Raw genomic sequence first — 24,364 nt, forward strand, 5'->3', positions numbered from 1 at the left:
CTAAAGAAAATACCAATTCACTTTGTCATAGTTCTTTAATACGAGGGCCATGTCGTATTGTATTTTAACAGATCCTGCATTGAGAAAAATCATGGTCAACGCCCACGTCTCCCGCGCGTGAAACAACATCTTTCCAGTTAAAGCACCAACTGTCACCTAAACCATGATCTGCTCTTAAATTGCAACCGCACGATCTGTCCACTGTTCGGCACTGGCGCAAAATAGTATAGTTCTCCAAAAAAAAAAAAATGGTTAAGAAAAAATAGATTCCAAAATCCAAGTAAAATAATTATTTTTACACATTTAAAACAAGGAACTAACTTTCCATGTCTGCTACTAATTTACCCGTTCTGTAAATCCACATAAATGAGTACTCAGATTAACATAAAAGTAGAAATATATATCAATCTCTTCGCAAACAAGAATTGTAACATAAGTAGTACATTTTTTAATGATGTATATATTGCATCTTCAGTTCTTTTTCAACAATTCATATGATAATCATTGGAGGACATGAACAAGGTATACACATAAATACGGTTGAATTTATGAAGTATCTGTTACAAAGTCTTGTACTATAGTTCGCACTGCAATAGGTATTCTCACTGAGTGAGTATTTTCATCCGACCATGTTAAACTCCCAAAGGTGTACCCACCTTGCACTCTCTTCCTCGATGTGAACGTCACCATAAACATCACGCTTTTGCTACCACCTTCTATAAAACTGATCATAGATGGCTCCACGGTTACGACTACCCCAGCGGGAGCCTCAACCACCACTCGGTATGTTGCTTTAACTTGCCCGACATTCATGACAGTGCGCCTTACTGTGATGTTGTCACTGAGGTCTGGCATGGTGATTGATGGGAGGTTGAGATTGCTGATATATGACTTACAATCGTCTGACAGTTCATCAATGCAATTTAAGAACTTGTTGTAATCTTTTGCATTCATGTCATAAACCAAGCCAGGGTCAATGGCCCTATCTGGATCCATATGACCACCACCAAAGTCAAAGGGGTCGGCTAGTTTCCTCGGGACGCCCTCTGCCTGGATCAGCACGCCGAAATGATCGGTCACAGATGCTGCAACCACCGCATACACAAGGTTTAGTCATAGTATGATGAATTATTTAGAAGTTCTTGTACATTCTTTTGTGCGTACCTGTGGTCATGATGGCAGACTTTATCATGGCAGGGGACCAATCCGAGTGAGCCGACTTAAGCAGAGCGACCACTGCCGAGACATGCGGACACGCCATGGATGTCCCAGACATGAACACATAGGAGTTGCCCTTGGCTGCCAAGATGCTGACCCCAGGTGCAGCAACATCCGGCTGTTCATACATAGGGATGTTTAACATCGTTTAACCTAATGTATAATATTGTTTCATGTTACAAAGATGATACCTTTAGTATTCCCGGGAATGCGGCACTCGGGCCTCTTGACGAGAATGAGGCGATCATCGGTGACAACACTTGGTTCCCAGTAACGGTCATGGCAGGCGACACCTTCACCACTGGCTTCCTATCAAGTCGTATGCTAAACATGAAATTCTTACAAGAAAAAAAAAGCATTCCTCCTGTTTTGTTGGACATTGCGATGTACTTACTTTGAGTTGTCAAAATATGCGAGAATTGTGTGTGCAGTTTCGAAGTCCACCACTACACATGCCATATTGCCCTTACACATGGTCAAGATGTCGAGGATGTTTGTATCATATTGTGCAAAGATGAGGCCCTTTGCATCAACCTCCATGGTACGATTTATGACAATAGGAAGTGCTAGCCGAGGTGGCGTAATAGCCGCCTCCGCCGGTGCATAGCACAGAACAATTTTACCAGTGATGTTTCTCGATGCTAATGATTGAGTGTTGCAGCTGCATAAAAGAAATGAATTGAACATCATCCATAACCATTATGATTACACAAAGGACAAAACGAGAAATCAAAAATTAAAATGTGTCAAGTGATGCTTTCTTTCATTACCTCCTCGCGTAAACAAGGATCTTAAAGTCATCGGTGTTCACATATGCATTGTTGTGAAGAGATTGCCCCTGTGTTTCAAGACAGACACAAAAAAGTTCATTTTCAACCTAGAATAGTGTGAACTATGTACCAGAGGTAAAAATGTCAAACACATATCAATTAAACATTATTGATTTGGTGGGAAGGGCGGTATAACACATATCAAAATAGTTCTATTATTTGTTCATTAGTGTTGCCGTCGTAGAGTGGCTGGATGGTAGAGGAGAGGGATAAGAAAGGTGGATTCTGCCGCGAAAACAGTCTGACCAACTCCAAACGTGTGGCCTTCACCTTAATTTTTGGTGGGCCACGGGTGTCGGAGTACTACATGACTGATGTCTAGACCCCCACAAAGCCCGTGGATTGGTTACGGTTTGCAGAACAACGTAAGTCTGGAGTGGTCCGCGGATGGATGCGGGATTTCGCTGGATGGCTTGCAGGGTCTGGAGTATTCGGTTCGGACGGATGCAGAAGGTTTGAGAGTCCGCATTGAAGATGTCCTTATATTTTATAAATTATGGATAATGTTTTCCCTTGCAAATCTTATAAAGAACACAAAGGACAATGTTTTTTTGCTGGGATAAAGGACAATGTTGACATTTCCAAATATATGTTCATCATATGCAAAAAGAACCAGCACGAACTTTCTATGTGTTGCTTCCATTAGATCATCTCCAACATTTCGAGGGCATAATTAAAGTTTTATCTAGTCATCAGTTCCTCTACTTGCTTAAAATCAGCCTCGTTGGATTGGTCAACATATCTCCAAAATATGGATATATATATATATATATATATATATATATATATATATATATATATATATATATATATATATATATATATATATATAAGCATCAATATGTAGAAGTAAACTAAGGTCATATATATTTGAAGTTAAACATTCATAGTCACTCGGTAAATTTTTGCAAATACAGAAATTTAAAAATGAAAAATTATAAAAACAGGTAGCATGGACATTTTTTTTCATGTTTATAAGTGCAAATATCGATAGGAGATGTTTTAAGAATATTGTTAGTTGTGCCGTAGTCTTCATATGTAGAAAAGGATATCTACCGAATCAGTTTGTATGAGTTGATGAGTCGGTAAAGCTTTATATATTGTACAGTATTAGTAGCACCTAACGAAAAGAATGTTGTAAAGCTCACGGCAGTGTGTGGGGTGGTTCGGTTCCCTATGGACCTGTTTGTAATTCTTCTTCTATGTGAGATATTCTGTATCACTCATGTGATTCAATATAGGTCCAAGGTACTTTTATATAAAAAATAAGTAATGTTGTAAAGGTTCTATATGAATTTTTGATTTTGCTAACCTCATGTACCATGTGGTTGTTGTAAAGGTTCTAAACCTACTACCATATCAAATAAATCATGACGCCTCAGGTAACCGAGGAATATCAAATTCATTTTCATAAAAACGATTTTCTATTTCTGACTCGTCTAAGAATTATTAAAGTTTTGATCAAATTATACTACCTTCGATCCATATCTATCGTTGATGTTTTACTACAACTTTAGGCAGAAAAATATCCATGCATTTGCCACCCAAACTGTGAATTATCCCAGAATCATTAACAGGCACTGAATTTCCTCAAAAAAAAGAAGGAATTAACAGGCACTGAAACATTGATTTGAACCGGCAATTAAAATATAATAAAAATCTCAATTGACATAGAAATGGAAAGTTTATACTCAATAATTACCCTAAAATTCTTTGTACTTACCACCAACTTTCGTTTATTCCCGAGGGATATCAGTGTAGGGAAAGACCGGTCTATCGTGCTAGCAGCCACCGTCGTGACCCAAGGCACTGCATTCCATGCCGTTTGAGGCACAGGTCCGCCGTTCCCGGCAGAGAACACGACGGAGATCCCTCTCTCGACGACATGCAGTGTCTCAAAGAGCTCGCTGCCTGCCTGCCCCAGCGAGAGTGACAGGACATCCACGCCATCGTCTATGGCGTGGTCGAGTGCCGCAAGGACCCCCGCGTGACTGCCCGATCCACGTTGCCCCCACAACGCCTTGTAGATTGCCAGTCTGGCGCGTGGCGCCCCGCCGCGTGCCACCCCGGCGGCAAGGCCTCCGTAGCTCACGTTCCGCACCTGTTCACCGGCGATCGTCGAGGCAACGTGCGTGCCGTGGCCGCTGAGGTCCCTAGGCGACATGTAGTCGCCCTTGAGCACCTCATCGCTCATGCCACCGCTGAACCATCGTGCGCCGATGATCTTTCTGTTGCAACTCGTGGCGTCGAACTGCTGACCGGTCTGGCATGTGCCTCTCCACCTTGCCGGTACCGGACCGTAGCCGCTGTCGTCAAAGCTCCGTGATTCAGGCCATATCCCTGCAGCACGCACAGGCATGGACCATGCAGCCGATTGATGATGGCCCCGACTACGTGAGTCCTCCTGTTTTTCATTTTGATTATAAGCTAGAAATGTGGCTGCAAACCTGAATCGATCACCCCGATGATGACATCTTCACCGTACTTTGCTTTCTGGAGGAGGCCTGAATGTTCTGGCGGCTGGTCGTAGTCAAGGCCGAGGAAGTCCCAGCTCCGAGTCGTGTGCGATTCATGGTAAACGTTGGGTCTTACACTGAGAATATGAGAACATTCTACAGTGGGTGCGTGTTGATTAGTTTCTCTAGATTATGCAAATGATAACATGCTCATGCCATCTTATGGATAATTATTACTTGCAAGTGTCCCAGCCTGAGACTCTGTAAGCATCGCGGCGAAGCCAGAAAATCCGTGCCTGTAACTGTAAACCATCGACTTCATGGCTTCATCCTTGCTGTTGCCAACAGAGAAGAGGTAAGCCAATCATATCTGGTTCGTTGCAATATGTATATCAGGCACTATGAATTCTAATAGCTACTATTACAGTACGAGCTAGTACCTCCCAAAGACGGAGGTTAGTACGTCATGGTGCGACGCGGTGACCATGGATGGATCATCATGTTTCTTCTCCCCCATGTACACTATGTAGAGCTGGAGTTTCGTTGCACGATGTTTTCAACAACTCATATCAGAACAAGACGATCGGGGCTTGCGGAAAGAAGAATCATGCATGCATCTTACTTTGCTCGACGCATCCGCCTCCGAAAGAGGCAGCAGTGCCGCCAGTAGCAGGGTACAGGCGAAAGCTCTTCTCATATCCATGTCTGCTATGGGGGGGAAGTGTTAAGTTTGTCAAGTGAGTATCCTTTTGTTCTCTCGTGTAGTCGTGTGTATGTATAAATATAGCCCCAGACATGTTCAGCCATGGGGTGCAGATAAACAGTTCATGGAACAACACGTACGTAAGAAAAACTAGACCATGCCCACGATGAGATAACCATGAAACCGAATAGTATGCTAGTATTCAGGATTATGATTTAATGACCCGGTCGACGTGTAGTTCATAACTCATAAGAAAGTTGACAATCGTTAGTGAACGGAATTTCATAGAGTTTGGTAGACTTTTGGCAGAATAATGAAACATTCCACGAGAAACGAATGGTTTGCCTGATTCGTTTCTCCTATAGACAAGTTTACACACAAGGAAATACAATCAGTTTATTTGAGATGACCTAGTACAGGCATTTTCTTATTTTCTTTAAGGCCGACGTAGGGTGCCTTAGACATCCTTCTAAGCGCGTCTTTTCAAGATAATCCATTGCGTCACGGATGACATGGAATGGCCAAGGAAGATCAAATCAACAAAGCAAGAAAATAGTATCATCACCATATTAGGCTACTCATAATGAAATTATCATAGCTAGTACTCCCTCTGTCAACTATGTCAAGGGAGTATTATACATGTCAACAATGTAATTTTGATGAGGTGACCAATAATTTAAACAAAGAAATAAAGGGTTGAGTATCATATTATGTTACCGTATCATACTAAATTATATCTATCATGTGTCACGCATGGTAATAAATATGAGCACCTATGATACTATTTTATAATATTATGCACTAAAAATATAGTATCATACATTAGTATCATATGCATGATACTAGTATATCATACTCCTCATTACGACCAGCTTATCAATTAGGCTACTCATAGCAGCAGGTATCATATATTAGTATCATGGATATGATACTAGTCTATAATACTAAATAGTAATATAAATGATTTTATTTATTATAATGCATAACACATAGTAGCATAACATTTATTATGATACGATAACTATCTATGTCATTTTAGCTCTCTCTCTCTTTCTTCTTTAGTTGTCTACTACATCAGCATGTTTACTAGTTCAGAATGTATGATACTACCTAATATACCACCACTATGGCCGGCCTCATGTCAAAAGAAGGTGTGATACGGGATCCCCTGCCTAATCTCTCTAAGGGCTCATTTGATTCAAAGAAATTCCGTAGAATTTTTTGAGGCTTAGAATTCATAGGATTTTTTCCTACATTTGCCGTTTGATTCACATGGTTGAATTATATAGGATTGTTTTCTATGAAACCAAGTGTACTATATGTCATTGGAAATTTAGCACCCAGTTCAACCTCTTTTGCCAGTTCCTTTGTTTTTCTAGTGACATCGAACACTCTATGCTAATCCTATAGGATCTAAGTGTACATGTCACTCAAATTCTATATTTTTCATATTCCTGTGTTTTGAAAATCCTGTAAATCAAAGAGGGCCTAAAACCGGGCAACTGAGGACCAATCTGGTCATACATCCGTATTGCACCTCTTCCCAGTCTCAAAGATTTCATAACTCAATCACACCATTTATGAGCAAGCTCGCACCTCGATATCCCAAAGAATCACTTTTGCATCACGGGCTTCGCAACCTAAACCACAATCTAAAATTAATGAGAGATATGTACCACACAACCTACAAAGCCATGTTGTCACATATCCTTCATCATTTTTATTCTTACGCCTCTTCTGTGAAGATGCCTAGTGCATTGTACGTACATGGAAGTCTTTCATAATGTCTACATTTTGTTCACTTTTGAAAATGTGAACAATTTTTCAAACATTTTGTAAAAAAATATCTTTAGTGCAAACGTACAAGTTTAAAATTTTGTTCACAAATGATTACGGCTCTTCCGTGAAGATGCCTAGTGCATTGAAAGTTCATGGACGTCTTCGTAATCTTTACATTTTATTCACTTTTTGCAAAATTTGTTCACTTTTGAAAGTGTGTATAATTTTTTAAACATTTTTCAAAATTTTAACTTTGTCGTGAACATACATGTTTTGAAATTTTGTTCTCAAATGATTACGCCTCTTCTGTGAAGATGCTTAGTACATTGAACATACGTGGAATTCTTCGTAATCTTACATTCGTACATGAAACTTCATGATTTCAAAAATTATTCATGTTTTTCGAAAATGTTCGCATTTGTTGAAATTTTTTGTTCATATTTTCGAAATTTATTCAGAGTTCAAAAAATTATTATTTGTTAGCAATAACAAAAAAAAATGATTGCATTTTTAAAAACAATTGTTCACCTTCTCAAAAATTGTTCAAGTTTATCGCATTTGTTTTTTTTAAACTCCACAATTCAAAAAAAATCTAGAATTTTAAATTTGTTCGAAATTCAAAAATGTGCATATTATTTAAAACAAATTGTTCATATTTTCAAAAAGCGATCATGTTTTTCTAATCTTGTTCAGTATTTTAAAACATGTTCACAATTTAAAAAAATCAGAATTTAATATTTTTCACAAATTTATTGAAAAAACTACTTTTCAATAGGTTTTCAAAGTATGCCCTCCATTCATATTTATTGTCGTTCAAAGGAATATATGTATGTACACATATTTTAGTGCTGGATACATCTGTTTGAGCACCACTTAATATGGGACAGAAGGAGTAGCTTCTAAAACCCTTTTTGCATGAAAAAATTGACTAAACAAGTAAGGAGAAATCGAAAATTTGTGACAGGCGAAGTGCGCCGGCTCATTTGTGCTGCCCTTCAGCAAAAGCTCCCTTGCTTGACGCCTACGAGCATGACATAATTGAGCTCTCAAACATTTCGTGTGTGCCACACAGCCCCACTGGCAGGAGGTAAAAAGAAATAAAGAATACACATTGATGCATATCATTTCATTGATGGAAGAGGAATTACAGAGTGTCGCTCGAGGGGGAGTACACAAGCCGGCGTCCTCAAGAGGGTAACATGAGCATGTTGGAGGTTGCTCAGCCTCGAACATCAAGTTCGGACTATAAGGGGTCACTCAAAGAAACAGATAATAACGATACAAGATGATGGGTAACCCTCACAAGTAGAAAAAGAGGCTTTTGGACGGAGCTGCAAAAGCCATTAGCCCCGGGTCTAAATAAATTCAAGACCAATGCCAGCCATTGGTCCCGGTTCAAGCTGTCAGGGCCTTGCGGGGTAATAGTTCCGGTTCGGTTCGACGCATTAGTCCCGGTTTGTGTCAAAAACCGGGACTAAAGATCCAGCGACAGACACGTGGTGTGCTCCGGAGCATTAGTCCCGGTTTTTGGCATGAATCGGGACTAAATGGTAGGCTATTAGTTCCGGTTTTAGACAAATACCGGGACTAAAGTTTTTCCTATATATACCCTCGCCCCTGCCCACCCTCTCCTTTGTTTTTTGGCTGTTGAGTTATGCATGCCATGCTCTTGCCACCATACTATTTCATGTACATGAGGTGTTCGATGAAATACCCGAGCCACGCTACTTAAGCTTTCTCCTCTCCAAGCTCGACCTCCAAGCTTCATTTTCCTCAATATTTGTCTAGGTTTGGTCGTGCACCAACTACACAAGTGTTCTAAAAGGTTAGCTACTTTATCCTTTCATTTCTCACTGCTAGTTTAGCTCATTTCAGATGCTCTAGAAGTAGAGTGGTTTGTGGGTTTTAGTGTAGGAGTATATGTGGGAGTTATTTTAATTTAGATGCAAAATTTGAGTTCAAATTAACTTCTTAGAGTCTGCACATATGTAGGGTGCCGTCCCGTGCCCGTCCTCACCGTTGTCGATCGCCCGCGCCGATCTCGTCGCGAGCACCACCGTGGTGACCCTCTTGTTCTTATCTTGTTTTTAAAAGAATTTTTTTTCTTACGTGTATAATTTAGATAGATACTTGTATAAATTACTTACTTTAATTATTTTTTGTTATTATATAGTGCCATGGTTTTGGTATCAGTCTCCGTCGGCCCTCGTCCTGTCTATGATTCGGATGTGGTATATATTATCTTTTATAACTATTTGTTTTATTTAGTGTTTATGACAATTATGACGACCAACATGACATATATTTTTTAATCTAGGAGGTATGTGAACCGAAAATTGCAAACCACATAGAAATTCTTGTCGAGAAGTTAAATTTGGTTGAAAAAGAAAACAATTACTTGAAGAAAAAATTGAAAATAATTGAGGAGAAGAATATGGAACTGGAGTTGCATGTTGTCGATGTCGTAGATGATCGCAAGATGAAGATGGATGCAATGCGGTTGAAGATGGATGAAATGCACTTGAAGAGATTAGGAATACTAGAAAATATGCCATGTTAAAATATGCCCTAGAGGCAATAATAAATTAGTTATTATTTTATTTCTTTGTTCGTGATAATCGTTTATTATCCATGCTATAATTGTATTGATTGAAAACTCAAATACGTGTGTGGATACATAGACAAAACAATGTCCCTAGTAAGCCTCTAGTTGACTAGCTCGTTGATCAAAGATGGTCAATGTTTCCTAACCATAGACAAGTGTTGTCACTTGATAATGGGATCACATCATTAGGAGAATCATGTGATGGACAAGACCCAAACTATGAACGTAGCATATTAATCGTGTCGTTTTATTGCTACTGTTTTCTGCGTGTCAAGTATTTGTTCCTATGACCATGAGATCATATAACTCACTGGCACCTGAGGAATACCTTGTATGCATCAAACGTCGCAACGTAACTGGGTGACTATAAAGGTGCTCTACAAGTATCTCCGAAGGTGTCCGTTGAGTTAGTATGGATCAAGACTGGGATTTGTCACTCCGTGTGACGGAGAGTTATCTCGGGGCCCACTCGGTAATACAACATCACAGACAAGTCTTGCAAGCAATGTGACCAAGTGGAAGTCACGGGATCTTGTATTACGGAACGAGTAAAGAGACTTGCCGGTAACGAGATTGAAATAGGTATGCGGGTACCGACGATCAAATCTCGGGCAAGTACATACCGAAGGACGAAGGGAATGACATACGGGATTATATGAATCCTTGGCACTGAGGTTCAACCCATAAGATCTTCGGAGAATATGTAGGATCCAACATGGGCATCCAGGTCCCGCTATTGGATATTGACCGAGGAATTCCTCGGGGCATGTCTACATAGTTCTCGAACCCGTAGGGTCTGCACACTTAAGGTTCGGCGATGTTTTAGTATAGTTGAGTTATATGTGTGGTTACCGAATGTTGTTCGGAGTCCCAGATGAGATCACGGACGTCACAAGGGATTCCGGAATGGTCCGGAAACGAAAATTGATATATAGGATGGTTTCATTTGGTTACCGGAAAGTTTTCAGGCATTACCGGGAATGTACCGTGCGTGACGAATGGGTTCCGAAAGTTCATTGGGAGGGGGGCAACCCACCCGGAGGGAGCCCAATGGCTTTAGGGTGGCACACCATCCCTTAGTGGGCTGGTGGGACAGCCCAAGAAGGCCTTGGTGCCAAGATAAGGAAAACCAAAGAGAAAGGAAAAAAAGGGGAGGTGGGAAGGAAGAGAAGGACTCCACTTTCCAATCCTAATTGGAGTAGGATTCCTCCTCTCCTCCTTGGCCGGCTCACCCTTGAGGGCTTGGCCCTCAAGGCAATCCTCCTCCCCATCCCTCCTATATATAGTGGTGTTTTAGGGCTGATTTGAGACAACTTTTGCCACGTGCAACTCAACCCTAGACCATATAGTTCTGCCTCTAGATCGGATTTTTGCGGAGCTCGGGCAGAGCCCTGCATGAGTATATCTATTGGGGAATGTCGCATGGGAAAGAAAAAATTTCCTACACGCACGAAGACCTATCCTCGTGATGTACATCTACGAGAGGAGATTTGGATCTACGTACCCTTGTAGATCACACAGCAGGAAGCGTTAAGAAACGCAGTTGATGTAGTAGAATGTCCACACATCCCTCGATCCGCCCCGCGAACCGTCCCACGATCCGCTCCGATCTAGTGCCAAACGGACAGCACCTCCGCGTTCAGCACATGTACAGCTCGACGATGATCTCAACCTTCTTGATCCAGCAAGCAAGACGGAGAAGTAGATGAGTTCTCCGGCAGCGTGACGACGCTCCGGTGGTGGTGAAGGATCTACTCCTGCACGGCTCCGCCCGAGCTCCGCAGAAATACGGTCTAGAGGAAAAACCGTGGTGTTTGTGGTTGGGCTGCCGTGGCAAAAGTTGTCTCAAATCAGCCATAAAACTCCACTATATATAGGAGGAGGGGAGGGGAGGCTTTCCTTGAGGGCCAAGGCCCACTTGGTGCGTCGTCTAGGGATAGGCGGAGTCCTCCTCCAATCCTAGTCCAACTAGGATTGGAAGGTGGAGTCCTTCTCCTCCTTCCCACCTCCTTTTTTTCTCTTTGATTTCTTATCCTTGGCGCATAGGGCCCTCTTGGGCTGTCCCACCAGCCCACCAAGGGCTGGTGCGCAACCCCTAGGGCCTATGGGCTTCCCCGGGTGGGTTGGCCCATCCCAGTGAACATCCGGAACCCATTCGTCACTCCCGGTACATTCCCGGTAATGCCCAAAAACCTTCCGATAACCAAATGAGGTCATCCTATATATCAATCTTTGTCTCCGGACCATTCCAGAAACCCTGGTGACGTCCGTGATCTCATCCGGGACTCCGAACAACATTCGGTAACCACACATATAACTCAACTATACTAAAACATCGATGAACCTTAAGTGTGCAGACCCTGCGGGTTTGAGAACTATGTAGACATCCCCCGAAGTACTCCTCAGTAAATATCCAATAGCAGGACCTGGATGCCCATATTGGATCCTACATATTCTCCAAATGCCTTATCGGTTGAACCTCAGGGTCATGGATCGAGAGTTACGAACTCGCGATGGACATGCCAAAGGACTTCACTATGATGCTCGAAGGGACGGCACACGCGTGGTTGAAAAACTTACCACCCAACTCCATCAACACCTGGGCAGAGCTAAAAGAGTGCTTCATCAAGAATTTCAGAGGGACTTGCGTACTCCCGATGACCATCGTCGACCTACAGCACTGCGTTCAGCGGCCGGATGAGTCGGCCCACCATTGGACCCGGCGAGTCGCGGAAGTTATTCATTCATCAGAAGGCATCTCGGCGGCTCACGCGGTGTTGATCCGAGAGAAGAACTGCATTTACGAACCTCTGGTACTAAAGCTAGGGTGACTTAAGCGGAAAGTACAGGACATGGGCGAATTAATGGATACCCTTACCAGGTATGCTGAGTCGGGCGACACCAAGGATCCTGGCGAGGACGACGACAAAGTTAGTACCGCCTGGAAGGGCGAGTTACACACGGGCCATTCTCAGTTTCAGGGCCGGGGCAACCACCACCCTGGCGGGCACGGCAAAAAGAGACTACAGGAAGGTCCTATAGAATTTGTCGCTAATACTAATACTGGCAACGGAAACCCGAGCCAGAAGAAGCGGGGCTTTAGTGGGAAGAAACCGCACAATTATCACAAGATGCTCAAAGGCCCTTGTCCGCAGCATGCCACGGCGGAGGGACCGACGACTCACTCCTGGGAGGATTGCTACGTGATGCAGAAATCCCGGGCCGAGGCGCTCAGGAGAGGTCAAGGTGGTGAACAGGGCCAGCGACAGGAACAACCCGACGCATCCGGGTCACGCCAGGTCCCGTTCGGTGGTTTTCCTAACCCGGGACCACAGGGCGGGTCACAGCCCAACGCTGGGAGTACCAAGTTCACAATCAGCAGTACCACCCGCCAAGAGTGTTCCAGCAACTCCCCCCCCCCCCGCAAGGGGATCCCCAGCGATAGGAAGATCGTGGCGGGTTTCAGAATTACCCCAAACAATTGAACAGCGGGCAGTATCACATGTTCACCACCAGCGTCTGCAAACGGGATCATAAGGTGAAGAACAAAACCTATAGCATAGCTGAGCCGGCGCTCCCTCGGTACCTTCGCTGGTCTGAACAGCCCATAACCTGGAGCAGGGAAGACCATCCCCCCGAGTAGACAACCCTGGAAACCTGGCTTTGGTTGTGGCTCACCAAGTCGGAGGGTACACCCTTTCCAAAGTTCTCATGGATGGAGACAGCAGCATCAACATCTTATATTTTGATACTTTCCGACGGATGAACCTCTTGGAGAAAAACCTGATGCCATCGTCCACGGTCTTCCACGGCATTGTCCCCAATAAGTCGGCGTATCCAATTGGGCGGATTAAACTTCACGTGGCCTTTGGCATGGAGTCAAATTACAGGAGCGAGTCTCTCGTGTTCGAAGTGGTCAAAATCAAGAGCCCCTATCATGCGTTGTTTGGACGGCCGGCGTATGCCAGATTCATGGCCCGCCCATGCTATGTCTATCTCAAACTCAAGATGCACGGCCCTAAGGGTCCTATTACCATCAGCGGAGATAGGAAGATAGCTCAAGAATGTGAAGGAGACAAGCTTACGCCGAGTCAGCTTGCGCGACTGAGGAGCTCAATTTTCACCAAGCTAATGTTGACCCGGCAGATATGACGCCACTAAAGAGGCCAACCATCGATTCTGAGCCGCCCCTCAAGTTTAAAGTGACGGACGATAGCAAGGTTATAGACTTTACACCTGGCGACTCCACCAAGCAGTTCACTATTGGGGCGGGTCTCGACCCCAAATAGGAAAGCGCGCTCATCGAATTCATCCGTGAGAAACAGGACATCTTTGCATGGAAACCTTCTGACATGTCGGGTGTACCGAGAGAATTCGCTGAGCACCATCTTAATACTGACCCTAAAGTTAAACCAGTTGGACAGTACCTTTGCAGGTTCAATGAAGAGCGTCGTAAGGCGATCAGAGAGGAAGTAGCCCGGCTTTTGGCCGCCGAGTTTATCATTGAGGTTTTCCATCCTGAATGGCTAGCTAACCCGGTCCTGGTGCTAAAAAAGAATGGCAATTTCCGCATGTGCATCGACTACACTGACCTCAACAGAGCCTGTCCGAAGGATCCCTTCGCCCTTCCCCGCATTGATCAAATTATTGACTCGACGGCGAGTTGTGAACGTTTGTGTTTCTTGGATGTTTATTCGGGATACCATCAGATCAAGATGGCGGTAGCGGATCAGGAGAAGACATCCTTCATAACCCCATTCGGGGCCTTCTGTTACGTGTCTATGCCGTTTGGGCTCAAGAGTGCAGGAGCAACTTATCAGCGTTGCATCCAAAATTGCTTGCACAACCAGATAGGCCGTAATGTCCACGCTTATGTGGATGACATTGTCGTGAGGTCTCACCGAAAGGAGTCACTCTTGGAGGATCTCAAGGAAACCTTTGACAACCTACGCGTTTGCCAGATGAGGCTTAACCCCACCAAGTGCGTTTTTGGTGTCCCCGCAGGGAAGTTATTGGGTTTCTTGGTGTCGGGGCGTGGCATTGAGGCCACCCGGACAAGATTGAGGCAATTACCTCACTTGGGAAACCGGCCAACGTTAACCAGGTCCAGCATATGGCGGGTCGAATCGCATCTCTAAGCCGCTTTATAAGTCACCTTGGGGAGAAGGCCATCCCTATCTATCAGTTTCTCAAGAAAACTGATCGTTTCGTATGGACGGACAAAGCCGACGAAGCTTTTGAAGCCTTGAAGCGTCAATTAGTTAACCCGCCAGTGTTGGTGCCTCCGGCGGACAAGGAACCTATGCTCCTGTACATTGCAGCCAATTCCAAGGCAGTCAGTGTGGCAGTAGTTGTCAAGCAGAAGGAAGAAGGAAAGGAGTATCCGGTCCAGCGACCGGTGTATTTCATCAGCGAGGTCCTCACCCTCTCCAAGCAATGTTAACCACATTGGCAGAAGCTGGTTTTTGGGGTGTTTATGGCGAGTTGGAAGCTGAAGCACTACTTCCAGGAACACCCAATCACGGTCATCAGTTCCACCCCCCTCAGCGACCCCATACAGAATCGAGAGGCCACTAGACGGATTGCTAAGTGAGCCATCGAGCTCGGATCCCATCATGTGCGGTATACGCCTCGGACGGCCATCAAATCTCAAGAACTCATGGATTTCATCAATGATTGGACCGAGTTACAAATCCCGGAGGAGAGGCCCGATCATACTTATTGAACCATTTATTTCGACGGGTCCAGGCAATTGGAAGGCTCGGGGGCTGGTGTGGTGATAACTTCACCTCAAGGTGACAAGTTTTGCTATGTCCTTCGGCTCATGTTCCCATGTACCAATAATGCAGCGGAATACGAGGCCTTGCTCCATGGTTTGCGACTCGCCAAAGAGATGAACCTCACGCGAGTCAGGTGTCTAGACGATTCAGATCTGGTGGCACAGCAGGTTTCTGGCACCTGGGATTCACGAGACCCTTTGATGGCGGCTTACAGACGAGTTGTGTGAGATGCAGCGGGTCACTTCAATGGTTATCAAGTGGATCACATCGATCGGCGGCTTAACGAAGCAGCGGATGCTCTTTCCCGTCTCGGTTCACAACGTAAGCCAGTTCCTCCCAATGTCTTTTTGGATGTATTGCATAACCCTTGGTAAAACTGCCTTCAAAGGAAGATTTAGCGGTATCGGGCCTCGAGTCTCAACTCGTGGCGGCTCTTCACGCTACTCCAGACTGGGCGACCCCTTACATGGCGTATCTCACCAGAGGCGAGTTACCTGCCGACGAGTTAATAGCTCGCCAAATCGTCCGTTGGTGTAAATCCATGGTCATACACAATGGCGAGTTACACAAACGAAGCACCTTAGGGGTATTTCAAAGATGCGTCGCTCCTGAAGAAGGATGTATGATCCTTAATGAGATTCACGCGGGCGATTGTGGTCATCATGTTGGGTCCTGATCCTTGGTTTCTAAGGCCTTCAAACATGGGTTCTATTGGCTGACGGCTGATACGTCCATTTTGTATCATGTTTTCATGTTGATATTTATCGCTTCTTGGGCTGTTATTTCACTTCACGGTACAATTCTTATGTCTTTTCTCTCTTATTTTGCAAGGTTTACAAGAAGAGGGAGAATGCCGACAGCTGGAGTTCTGGTCTGAAAGTGGAGCAAAGTTGAGATACCTATTCTGCGCAACTCCAAACGTCGTAAAAATCAACGAGGATTTTTTTCCGGATTTATAAAAAATACTGGGCCGAATAAGTGCCAGAGGGGCGCGTGCAGGTGGCCACAAGCCTGCACGGCGCTGCCACCCCCCAGGCCGCGCCATGAGGGCTTGTGGGCAGCCTGCTGGCCCACTGGCCCCCTCTTCTGCTATATGAAGGGTTTCGTGTGGAAAAAAAATCAGGGAGGAGCTTTTTCGTGGATTCGCCGCAGCCACGAGGCGGAATTTGAGCAGAACCAATCTAGAGCTCCGGCAGGACGTTCCTGCCGGGGAAACTTCCCTCCCAGAGGGTGAAATTGCCACCATCGTCATCACCAACACTCCTCTCATCGGAGGGGACTCGTCACCATCAACATGTTCATCAGCACTATCTCATCTCCAAACCTTAGTTCATCACTTGTAACCAATCTCCGTCTCGCTACTCCCATTGCTACTTGTAAGGTTGCTAGTAGTGTTGATTACTCTTTGTAGTTGATGCTAGTTGGATTATTTGGTGGAAGAGTTTATGTTTAGATCCTTGATGCTACTCATTACCTCTCTGGTCATGAATATGATTATGCTTTGTGAGTAGTTACTTTTGTTCCTGAGGACATGGGATAAGTCATGCTAATAGTAGTCATGTGAATTTGGTATTCGTTCGGTAATTTGATTTGTTGTATGTTGTTTTTCCTCTAGTGGTGTTATGTGAATGTCGACTACATAACACTTCACCATTATTTGGTCCTAGAGGAAGACATTGGGAAGTAGTAAGTAGATGATGGGTTGCTAGAGTGACAGAAGCTTAAACCCTAGTTTATGCGTTGCTTCGTAAGGGGCTGATTTGGATCCACTAGTTTAATGCTATGGTTAGACTTTGTCTTAATTCTTCCTTCGTAGTTGCGGATGCTTGCGAGAGGGGTTAATCATAAGTGGGATGCTTGTCCAAGTAAGGGAAGTACCCAAGCGCCGGTCCACCGACATATCAAACTATCAAAGTAACGAACGCGAATCATATGAACATGATGAAACTAGCATGACAGAAATTCCCGTGTGTCCTCGGGAGCGTTTTTCCTCCTATAAGACTTTGTCCAGGCTTGTCCCTTGCTACAAAACAGATTGGGCCACTTTGCTGCACCGTTGCTATTTTTGTTACTTGTTGCTTGCTACGAATCATCTCACCACACAATCACTTGTTACCGACAATTTCAGTGCGTGCAGATTTTACCTTGCTGAAAACCACTTGTCAGATCCTTCGGCTCCTCGTTGGGTTCGACACTCTTACTTATCGAAAGGACTACGATTGATCCCATACGCTTGTGGGTTATCAAGACTCTTTTCTGGCGTCGTTGCCGGGGAGTGAAGCGCCTTTGGTATGTGGAACTTGGTAAGGAATCATTCATATAGTGTGCTAAAAAAATTTGTCACTTGTCACTATGGATACTAATCCTTTGAGGGGCTTGTTCGTGGTATCTTCACCTGGAACGGAAGCACAAAGAGTTGCTCCTTAACCAGCTGCACCTACTGGAAATATTTGCTTTGAATTTCTTTCGGGTATGCTGGAGAAACTGCTGGCTAATCCTTTTACAGGAGATGGAACATCACATCCAGACTTGCATCTAATCTATGTAGATGAAGTTTGTGGTTTATTTAAGCTTGCAGGTGTGCCCGAGGATGAGGTCAAGAAGAAGGTCTTTCCTTTATCTTTGAAGGATAAGGCGTTGACATGGTATAGGCTATGTGATGATACTGGATCATGGGACTACAATCGGTTGAAATTCGAATTTCATCAAAAGTTTTATCCTATGCATTTAGTACATCGTGATCGGAATTATATTTACAATTTTTGGCCTCGTGACAGAGAAAGCATCGCTCAAGCTTGGGGGAGGCTTAAATCAATGTTATATTCATGCCCCAATCATGAGCTCTCAAGAGAAATTATCATTCAGAACTTCTATGCTCGGCTTTCTCATGATGATCGCACCATGCTTGACACTTCTTGTACCGGTTCTTTTATGAAGAGAGATATTGACTTCAAATGGAATTTATTGGAGAGAATTAAACGCAACTCTGAAGATTGGGAGCTTGAAGAAGGTAAGGAGTCATGTATGAATTTCACTTTTGATTGCGTTAAAGCCTTTGTTGAGACAAATACTTTTTGTGACTTTAGTGCTAAGTATGGACTTGACTCTGAGATAGTAGCTTCATTGTGTGAATCCTTTGCTGCTCATATTGATCTACCCAAAGAGAAGTGGTTTAAATATCATCCTCCTTTCGAAGTCAATGTAGTTAAACCCACTCCAGTTGAAGAGAAAGTCATTGCCTATAATGATCCTGTGGTTCCCAGTGCTTACATTGAGAAACCACCTTTCCCTGTTAGGATAAAGGATCATTCTAAAGCTTCAACTGTGATACGTAGAGGCTATATTAGAACACCTACACCCCCTGAGAAAATTAGAGTTGAACCTAGCATTGCTATTATCAAAGGACTTCTGTCCGACGATGTTGAGGGACATAATATTCACTTCTGTGAAGATGCTGCTAGAATTGCTAAACCTCACGCTAGAGACAAATATAGGCCTGTTGTTGGCATGCATGTGGTTTCTGTTAATATAGGACATCATTGTTATCATGGTTTATGTGACGTGGGTGCTAGTGTTAGTGCAATACCTCAATCCTTATATGATGAAATCAAAGATGAGATTGCACCTGTTGAGATAGAGCCTATTGATGTCACTATTCAGCTTGCCAATAGAGATACTATCTGCCCTGTGGGAATTGTTAGGGATGTTGAAGTCTTGTGTGTTAAAACGAAGTATCCTGCTGATTTTCTCGTTCTTGCTACCGCACAAGATAGCTTTTGTCCCATTATATTTGGCAGACCTTTTTTCAATACCGTCAATGCTCATATTAACTCTGAGAAGCAAACTGTCACTCTTGGCTTTGAAGGAGTGTCACACGAGTTCAATTTCTCCAAGTCTGGTAGACAACCTCATGAAAAAGAGTCGCCTAGTAGGGATGAAACTATTGCCTTAGCTTCTATTGTCGTGCCTCCTACTGATCCCTTAGAGCAATACTTGCTTGAGCATGAAAATGATATGCATATCAATGAAAGGGATGAGATAGATAGAGTTGTCTTAGAACAATATCCTATTCTTAGGAATAACTTGCATGTTGAACTGCTCGGGGATCCACCCCCACCAAAAGGTGATCCTGTGTTCGAGCTTAAACAGTTGCCTGATACTCTTAAGTATTCCTATCTTGATGAAAAAGAGATATATCCTGTTATTATTAGTGCTAGCCTCTCAGAGCATGAATAAAAGAAGTTGCTAAAAACTCTGAGGAAGCACCATGCTGCTATTGGATATACTCTTGATGATCTTAAGGGCATTAGTCCCACTCTATGCCAGCACAAGATTAAAACTGATCCTGATTTCAAACCAGTTGCCGATCATCGAAGGGGATTGAATCCTAAGGTGAAAGAAGTAGTAAGAAAAGAAATCCTAAAGCTTCTGGAAGCGGGTATTATCTATCATGTTGCTCATAGCGATTGGCTGAGTCCGCTGCATTGCGTCCCTAAGAAGGGAGGCATTACCGTTGTCCCTAATGATAAGGATAAATTGATCCCACAAAGGATTATTAGTGGCTATAGGATGGTGATCGATTTTAGGAAATTGAATAAAGCCACTAGGAAAGATCATTACCCTTTGCCTTTTATCGACCAAATGCTAGAAAGGTTGTCCAAACACACACACTTCTTCTTTCTATACGGTTATTCTAGTTTCTCCCAAATACCAGTTGCACAATCTGATCAGGAGAAAACCACTTTCACCTGTCCTTTCGGTACCTTTGCTTATAGATGTATGCCTTTTGGCTTGTGTAATGAACCTGCCACCTTTCAAAGATGTATGATGGCTATATTCTCTGAATTTTGTGAAAATATTGTCGAGGTTTTCATGGATGACTTCCCCGTTTAGGGGTCTTCTTTTGATGATTGCCTCAGCAACCTTGATCGAGTCTTGCAGAGATGTACAGACACCAATCTTGTCTTGAATTGGGAGAAGTGCCACTTTATGGTTAATGAAGGCATCGTCTTAGGACATAAAATTTCCGAAAGAGGTATTGAAGTCGATAAGGCTAAGGTTGATGCAATCGAGAAAATGCCATACCCCACAGATATCAAAGGTATAAGAAGTTTCCTTGGTCATGCTGGTTTCTATAGAAGGTTCATTAAAGACTTCTCTAAGATTTCTAGGCCTCTTACCATTCTCTTACAAAAGGATATTCCTTTTGTTTTTGACGATGATTGTGAGGAAGCCTTCGAAATACTTAAGAGGGCTTTGATAACTGCACCTATTGTTCAACCACCTGATTGGAACTTACCTTTTGAGATCATGTGTGAGGCTAGTGATTATGTTGTTGGTGTTGTTCTAGGGCAAAGAGTCAATAAGAAGTTGAATGTTATTCACTACGCTAGTAAAACTCTAGACAGTGCCCACAGAAACTATGCCACTACGGAGAAGGAATTTTTAGCAGTCGTGTTTGCATGTGAAAAGTTCAGGTCTTACATAGTTGACTCCAAAGTCACTATTCACATTGATCATGCTGCTATTAAGTACCTCATGGAGAAGAAGGATGCTAAACCTAGACTTATCAGATGGGTTCTCTTGCTACAAGAATTTGATTTGCACGTTGTTGATAGAAAGGGCGCTGATAACCCAGTAGCAGATAACTTGTCTAGGTTGGAGAACGTTCTTGATGACCCACAACCTATTGATGATAGCTTTCCTGATGAGCAATTGAGTGTCATCAATGCTTCACGTAGTGCACCGTGGTATGTTGATTATGCAAACTATATCGTTGCCAAATATATACCACCTAGTTTCACATACCAGCAAAAGAAGAAATTCTTCTTTGACTTGAGACATTACTTTTGGGATGATCCACACCTTTATAAGGAAGGAGTAGATGGTGTTATTAGACGTTGTGTACCTGAACATGAACAGGGACAGATCCTACAGAAGTGTCACTCCGAGGCCTACGGAGGACACCATGCGGGAGATAGAACTGCACACACAAGGTATTGCAATCAGGTTTCTATTGGCCCACTCTCTTCAAGTATGCCCGTAAGTTTGTCTTATCTTGTGACGAATGTCAAAGAATAGGTCATATTAGCAAACGTCAGGAAATGCCTATCAACTATTCACTTGTCATTGAACCATTTGATGTTTGGGGCTTTGATTATATGGGACCTTTTCCAAAATCCAACGGGTATACTCATATCCTAGTTGTTGTTGATTACATCACTAAGTGGGTAGAAGCTATCCCCACTAGTAGTGCTGATCACAACACCTCTATCAGGATGCTGAAAGAAGTTATCCTCCCTAGATTTGGAGTCCCTAGATATCTAATGACCGATGGTGGTTCACACTTCATTCATGGTGCTTTCCGTAAAACGCTTGCTAAGTACGATGTCAACCATAGAATTGCGTCTCCCTATCACCCTCAGTCCAGTGGTCAAGTAGAGCTAAGTAATAGAGAGATTAAACTGATTCTGCAAAAGACTGTCAACAGGTCTAGAAAGAATTGATCTAAGAAGCTCGATGATGCACTGTAGGCTTATAGTACTGCCTGTAAGAATCCCATGGGCATGTCTCCGTACAAAATGGTGTACGGTAAAGCTTGTCATTTACGTCTTGAGCTAGAGCATAAAGCTTATTGGGCGATCAAAGAGCTCAACTTTGATTTCAAACTTGCCGGTGAGAAGAGGTTATTCGATATTAGCTCGCTTGATGAGTGGAGAACTCACGCATATGAGAATGCCAAGTTGTTCAAAGAGAAGGTTAAGAGGTGGCATGATAAGAGGATACAAAAGCGTGAGTTCAATGTAGGTGATTATGTCTTGCTATATAACTCTCGTTTAAGATTCTTTGCAGGCAAGCTTCTCTCTAAATGGGAAGGTCCCTATGTTGTTGAGGAAGTATATCGTTCCGGTGCTATCAAGATCAACAACACGGAAGGTAATTGTCCAAGAGTTGTAAATAGGCAGAGAATCAAGCATTATATCTCACGTACTCCCATAAATGTTGAAAGCTATATTATCAATACCATAACTCCGAAAGAATACCTAAAGGATATTTATCAGCCTGTTTCAGACTCCAAAAACGAAGAGGTATGTGATTCGGTAAGAAAATAGAGTCCAAAACTTTTCCAGTAGGAAATTATCTCCGTTTTGGAATATATGAAAAAATAAAAAAATTGGAAGTAGTCCGGAAAGTGCGTGAGGAGGCGACAAGGAAAGGTGGTGTCCACCTCGTGCACCTCCCGGACTCCGTTTTCATGTGGTGTACTCCTTCTGGTCTGGAAAAAATCATTATATATGCTCCCATTTGGTCTGACCCCTGCATCACGCAGATTTCCTCTGTTTTTCGTTTCGAGCCTGTTCTCTGTCGCAGATTTAGGTCAAGATGTCGTCCCAGGAATCTGTAGGGGAGAACAACCTCCGTCAAGTCTATGGAGAAGTACATGCTGATCTAAAAAGGATGGAGGTCATGGAGGCTAAGGAAAGGCTACCTAAAGAAACCAAGGGCAAAGCTAAGGAGAAGGATTAGGCATGGGACGAAGTGCAATCTGTGCTCAACAAGGAAGAAGTTGAAGAAGTGGATTTCCTCCAACCCTACCTCCACCTACTGTCTCCATCCTTGATTGAACTCTTGAGGTTTTGTGAAACAACTCGTGCTCGCAATACTTATCTCACTCGTGAAGTTGTTTTGCTGGAAAAACATATCGCAGACCTCCAAGGTATAAATCAAAGATTAATGGCCCTCTTGGAGTCAAAGGTTGCAACTCCACCACCATCACCATCAAAGGAAGACAACTGAGCATTAGTATGGGCAATCCCCTTGGCTTGTGCCATGCTTGGGGGAGTTGCCCTGGTATCGTATCACCATCACATCTTTTGCCTTTACCTTTGTTTTAGTTTTCCTTTTCAGTTTTCTCTTTCTCTAGTAGAATAAAAGTCTTAGTGTTTTTGTCTTGAGTTTTGCTTTGTGTCACCCCCGATGTATTCGAGCTCGTGAGCCATATAATAAAGAGTGTCTTAGTTGAAGGGCTTTGCCTCTTGCCATGATCAAAAGAGTGAGAATAGAACAAAGCATGAAATGTCATGTAATGATATTATGGGAAGTGATGACTTCACATATAAAAAGAATGAGGATTGAAACTTGTTGAGGGTAGGAAAACGTAGACCTTGGTCATCATTGCAATTAATAGGAAGTGATAAAGAAGGAGAGGTTCACATATAAATATATCATCTCTGACACCATCTATGATTGTGAACACTCACTAAACTATTACATGCCTAGAAGTAGATGTTGGACAAGGAAGACAACATAATGAATTATGTTTGCTTGGTTCCGAACAATGTTATATGATTAGAGATACCTTAGCATGTGACGATTGCTTCCACCTCATATTAGCCAAACCTCCCGCACCAAGTAGAGATACTACTTGTGCATCCATAAACCTTCAACCCATTTTTTCCATGACTGTCCACCATACCTACCTATGGATTGAATAAGATCCCTCAAGTAAGTTGTCATCGGTGCAAGCAATAAAAATTTCTCTGTAATATGTATGATCTATTAGTGTGTGGAAAATAAGCTTTATACGAACCTGTGATGAGGAAGACATAAAAGCGACAGACTGCATAATAAAGTTCTTTATCACAGGGGGCAATATAAAGTGACGTTCCTCTGCACTAAGAGGACACGCATCCAAGCCTCAAAAGCGCATGACAACTTCTGCTTCCCTCTGCGAAGGGCCTATCTTGTACCTTTATTTTTTGCCCTTGAAAGAGTCTTGGTGATCTTCACCAATTCCTTATTTCGCCTTTATCTTGGCTAACGTCATATGCTTGGGAAAGATCTATATTCATATGTCAACTTGGAAGTAAGTATTCATGAATTATTATTGTTGACATTACCCTTGAGGTAAGAAGTTGGGAGGCAAAACTGTAAGCCCCTATATTTCTGTGTGTCCAGCTGAAAATTTGATCTCATGAGTACCACGTGAGTTG

General features: G+C 43.2%; 1 protein-coding gene across 1 annotated transcript; it reads right to left on the reverse strand.

The window, feature by feature from the left end:
• Positions 1 to 450: 450 nt before the first annotated feature.
• LOC123403465 (subtilisin-like protease SBT3.8) lies at positions 451 to 5,303 on the reverse strand. Its single transcript, XM_045097404.1, has 10 exons — positions 5,127 to 5,303; positions 4,945 to 5,036; positions 4,742 to 4,839; positions 4,496 to 4,660; positions 3,772 to 4,388; positions 1,989 to 2,056; positions 1,613 to 1,879; positions 1,410 to 1,527; positions 1,165 to 1,336; positions 451 to 1,085 (listed from the first exon to the last, which is right to left on the reverse strand). Exons 1-10 carry the CDS (start codon positions 5,205 to 5,207, stop codon positions 547 to 549), a joined length of 2,217 nt encoding a protein of 738 aa, XP_044953339.1. The 5' UTR covers positions 5,208 to 5,303; the 3' UTR covers positions 451 to 546.
• Positions 5,304 to 24,364: the final 19,061 nt, after the last annotated feature.

This window comes from Hordeum vulgare, chromosome 6H (genome assembly GCF_904849725.1).
Source record: "Hordeum vulgare subsp. vulgare chromosome 6H, MorexV3_pseudomolecules_assembly, whole genome shotgun sequence".
Classification (NCBI taxonomy): Eukaryota; Viridiplantae; Streptophyta; class Magnoliopsida; order Poales; family Poaceae; genus Hordeum; species Hordeum vulgare.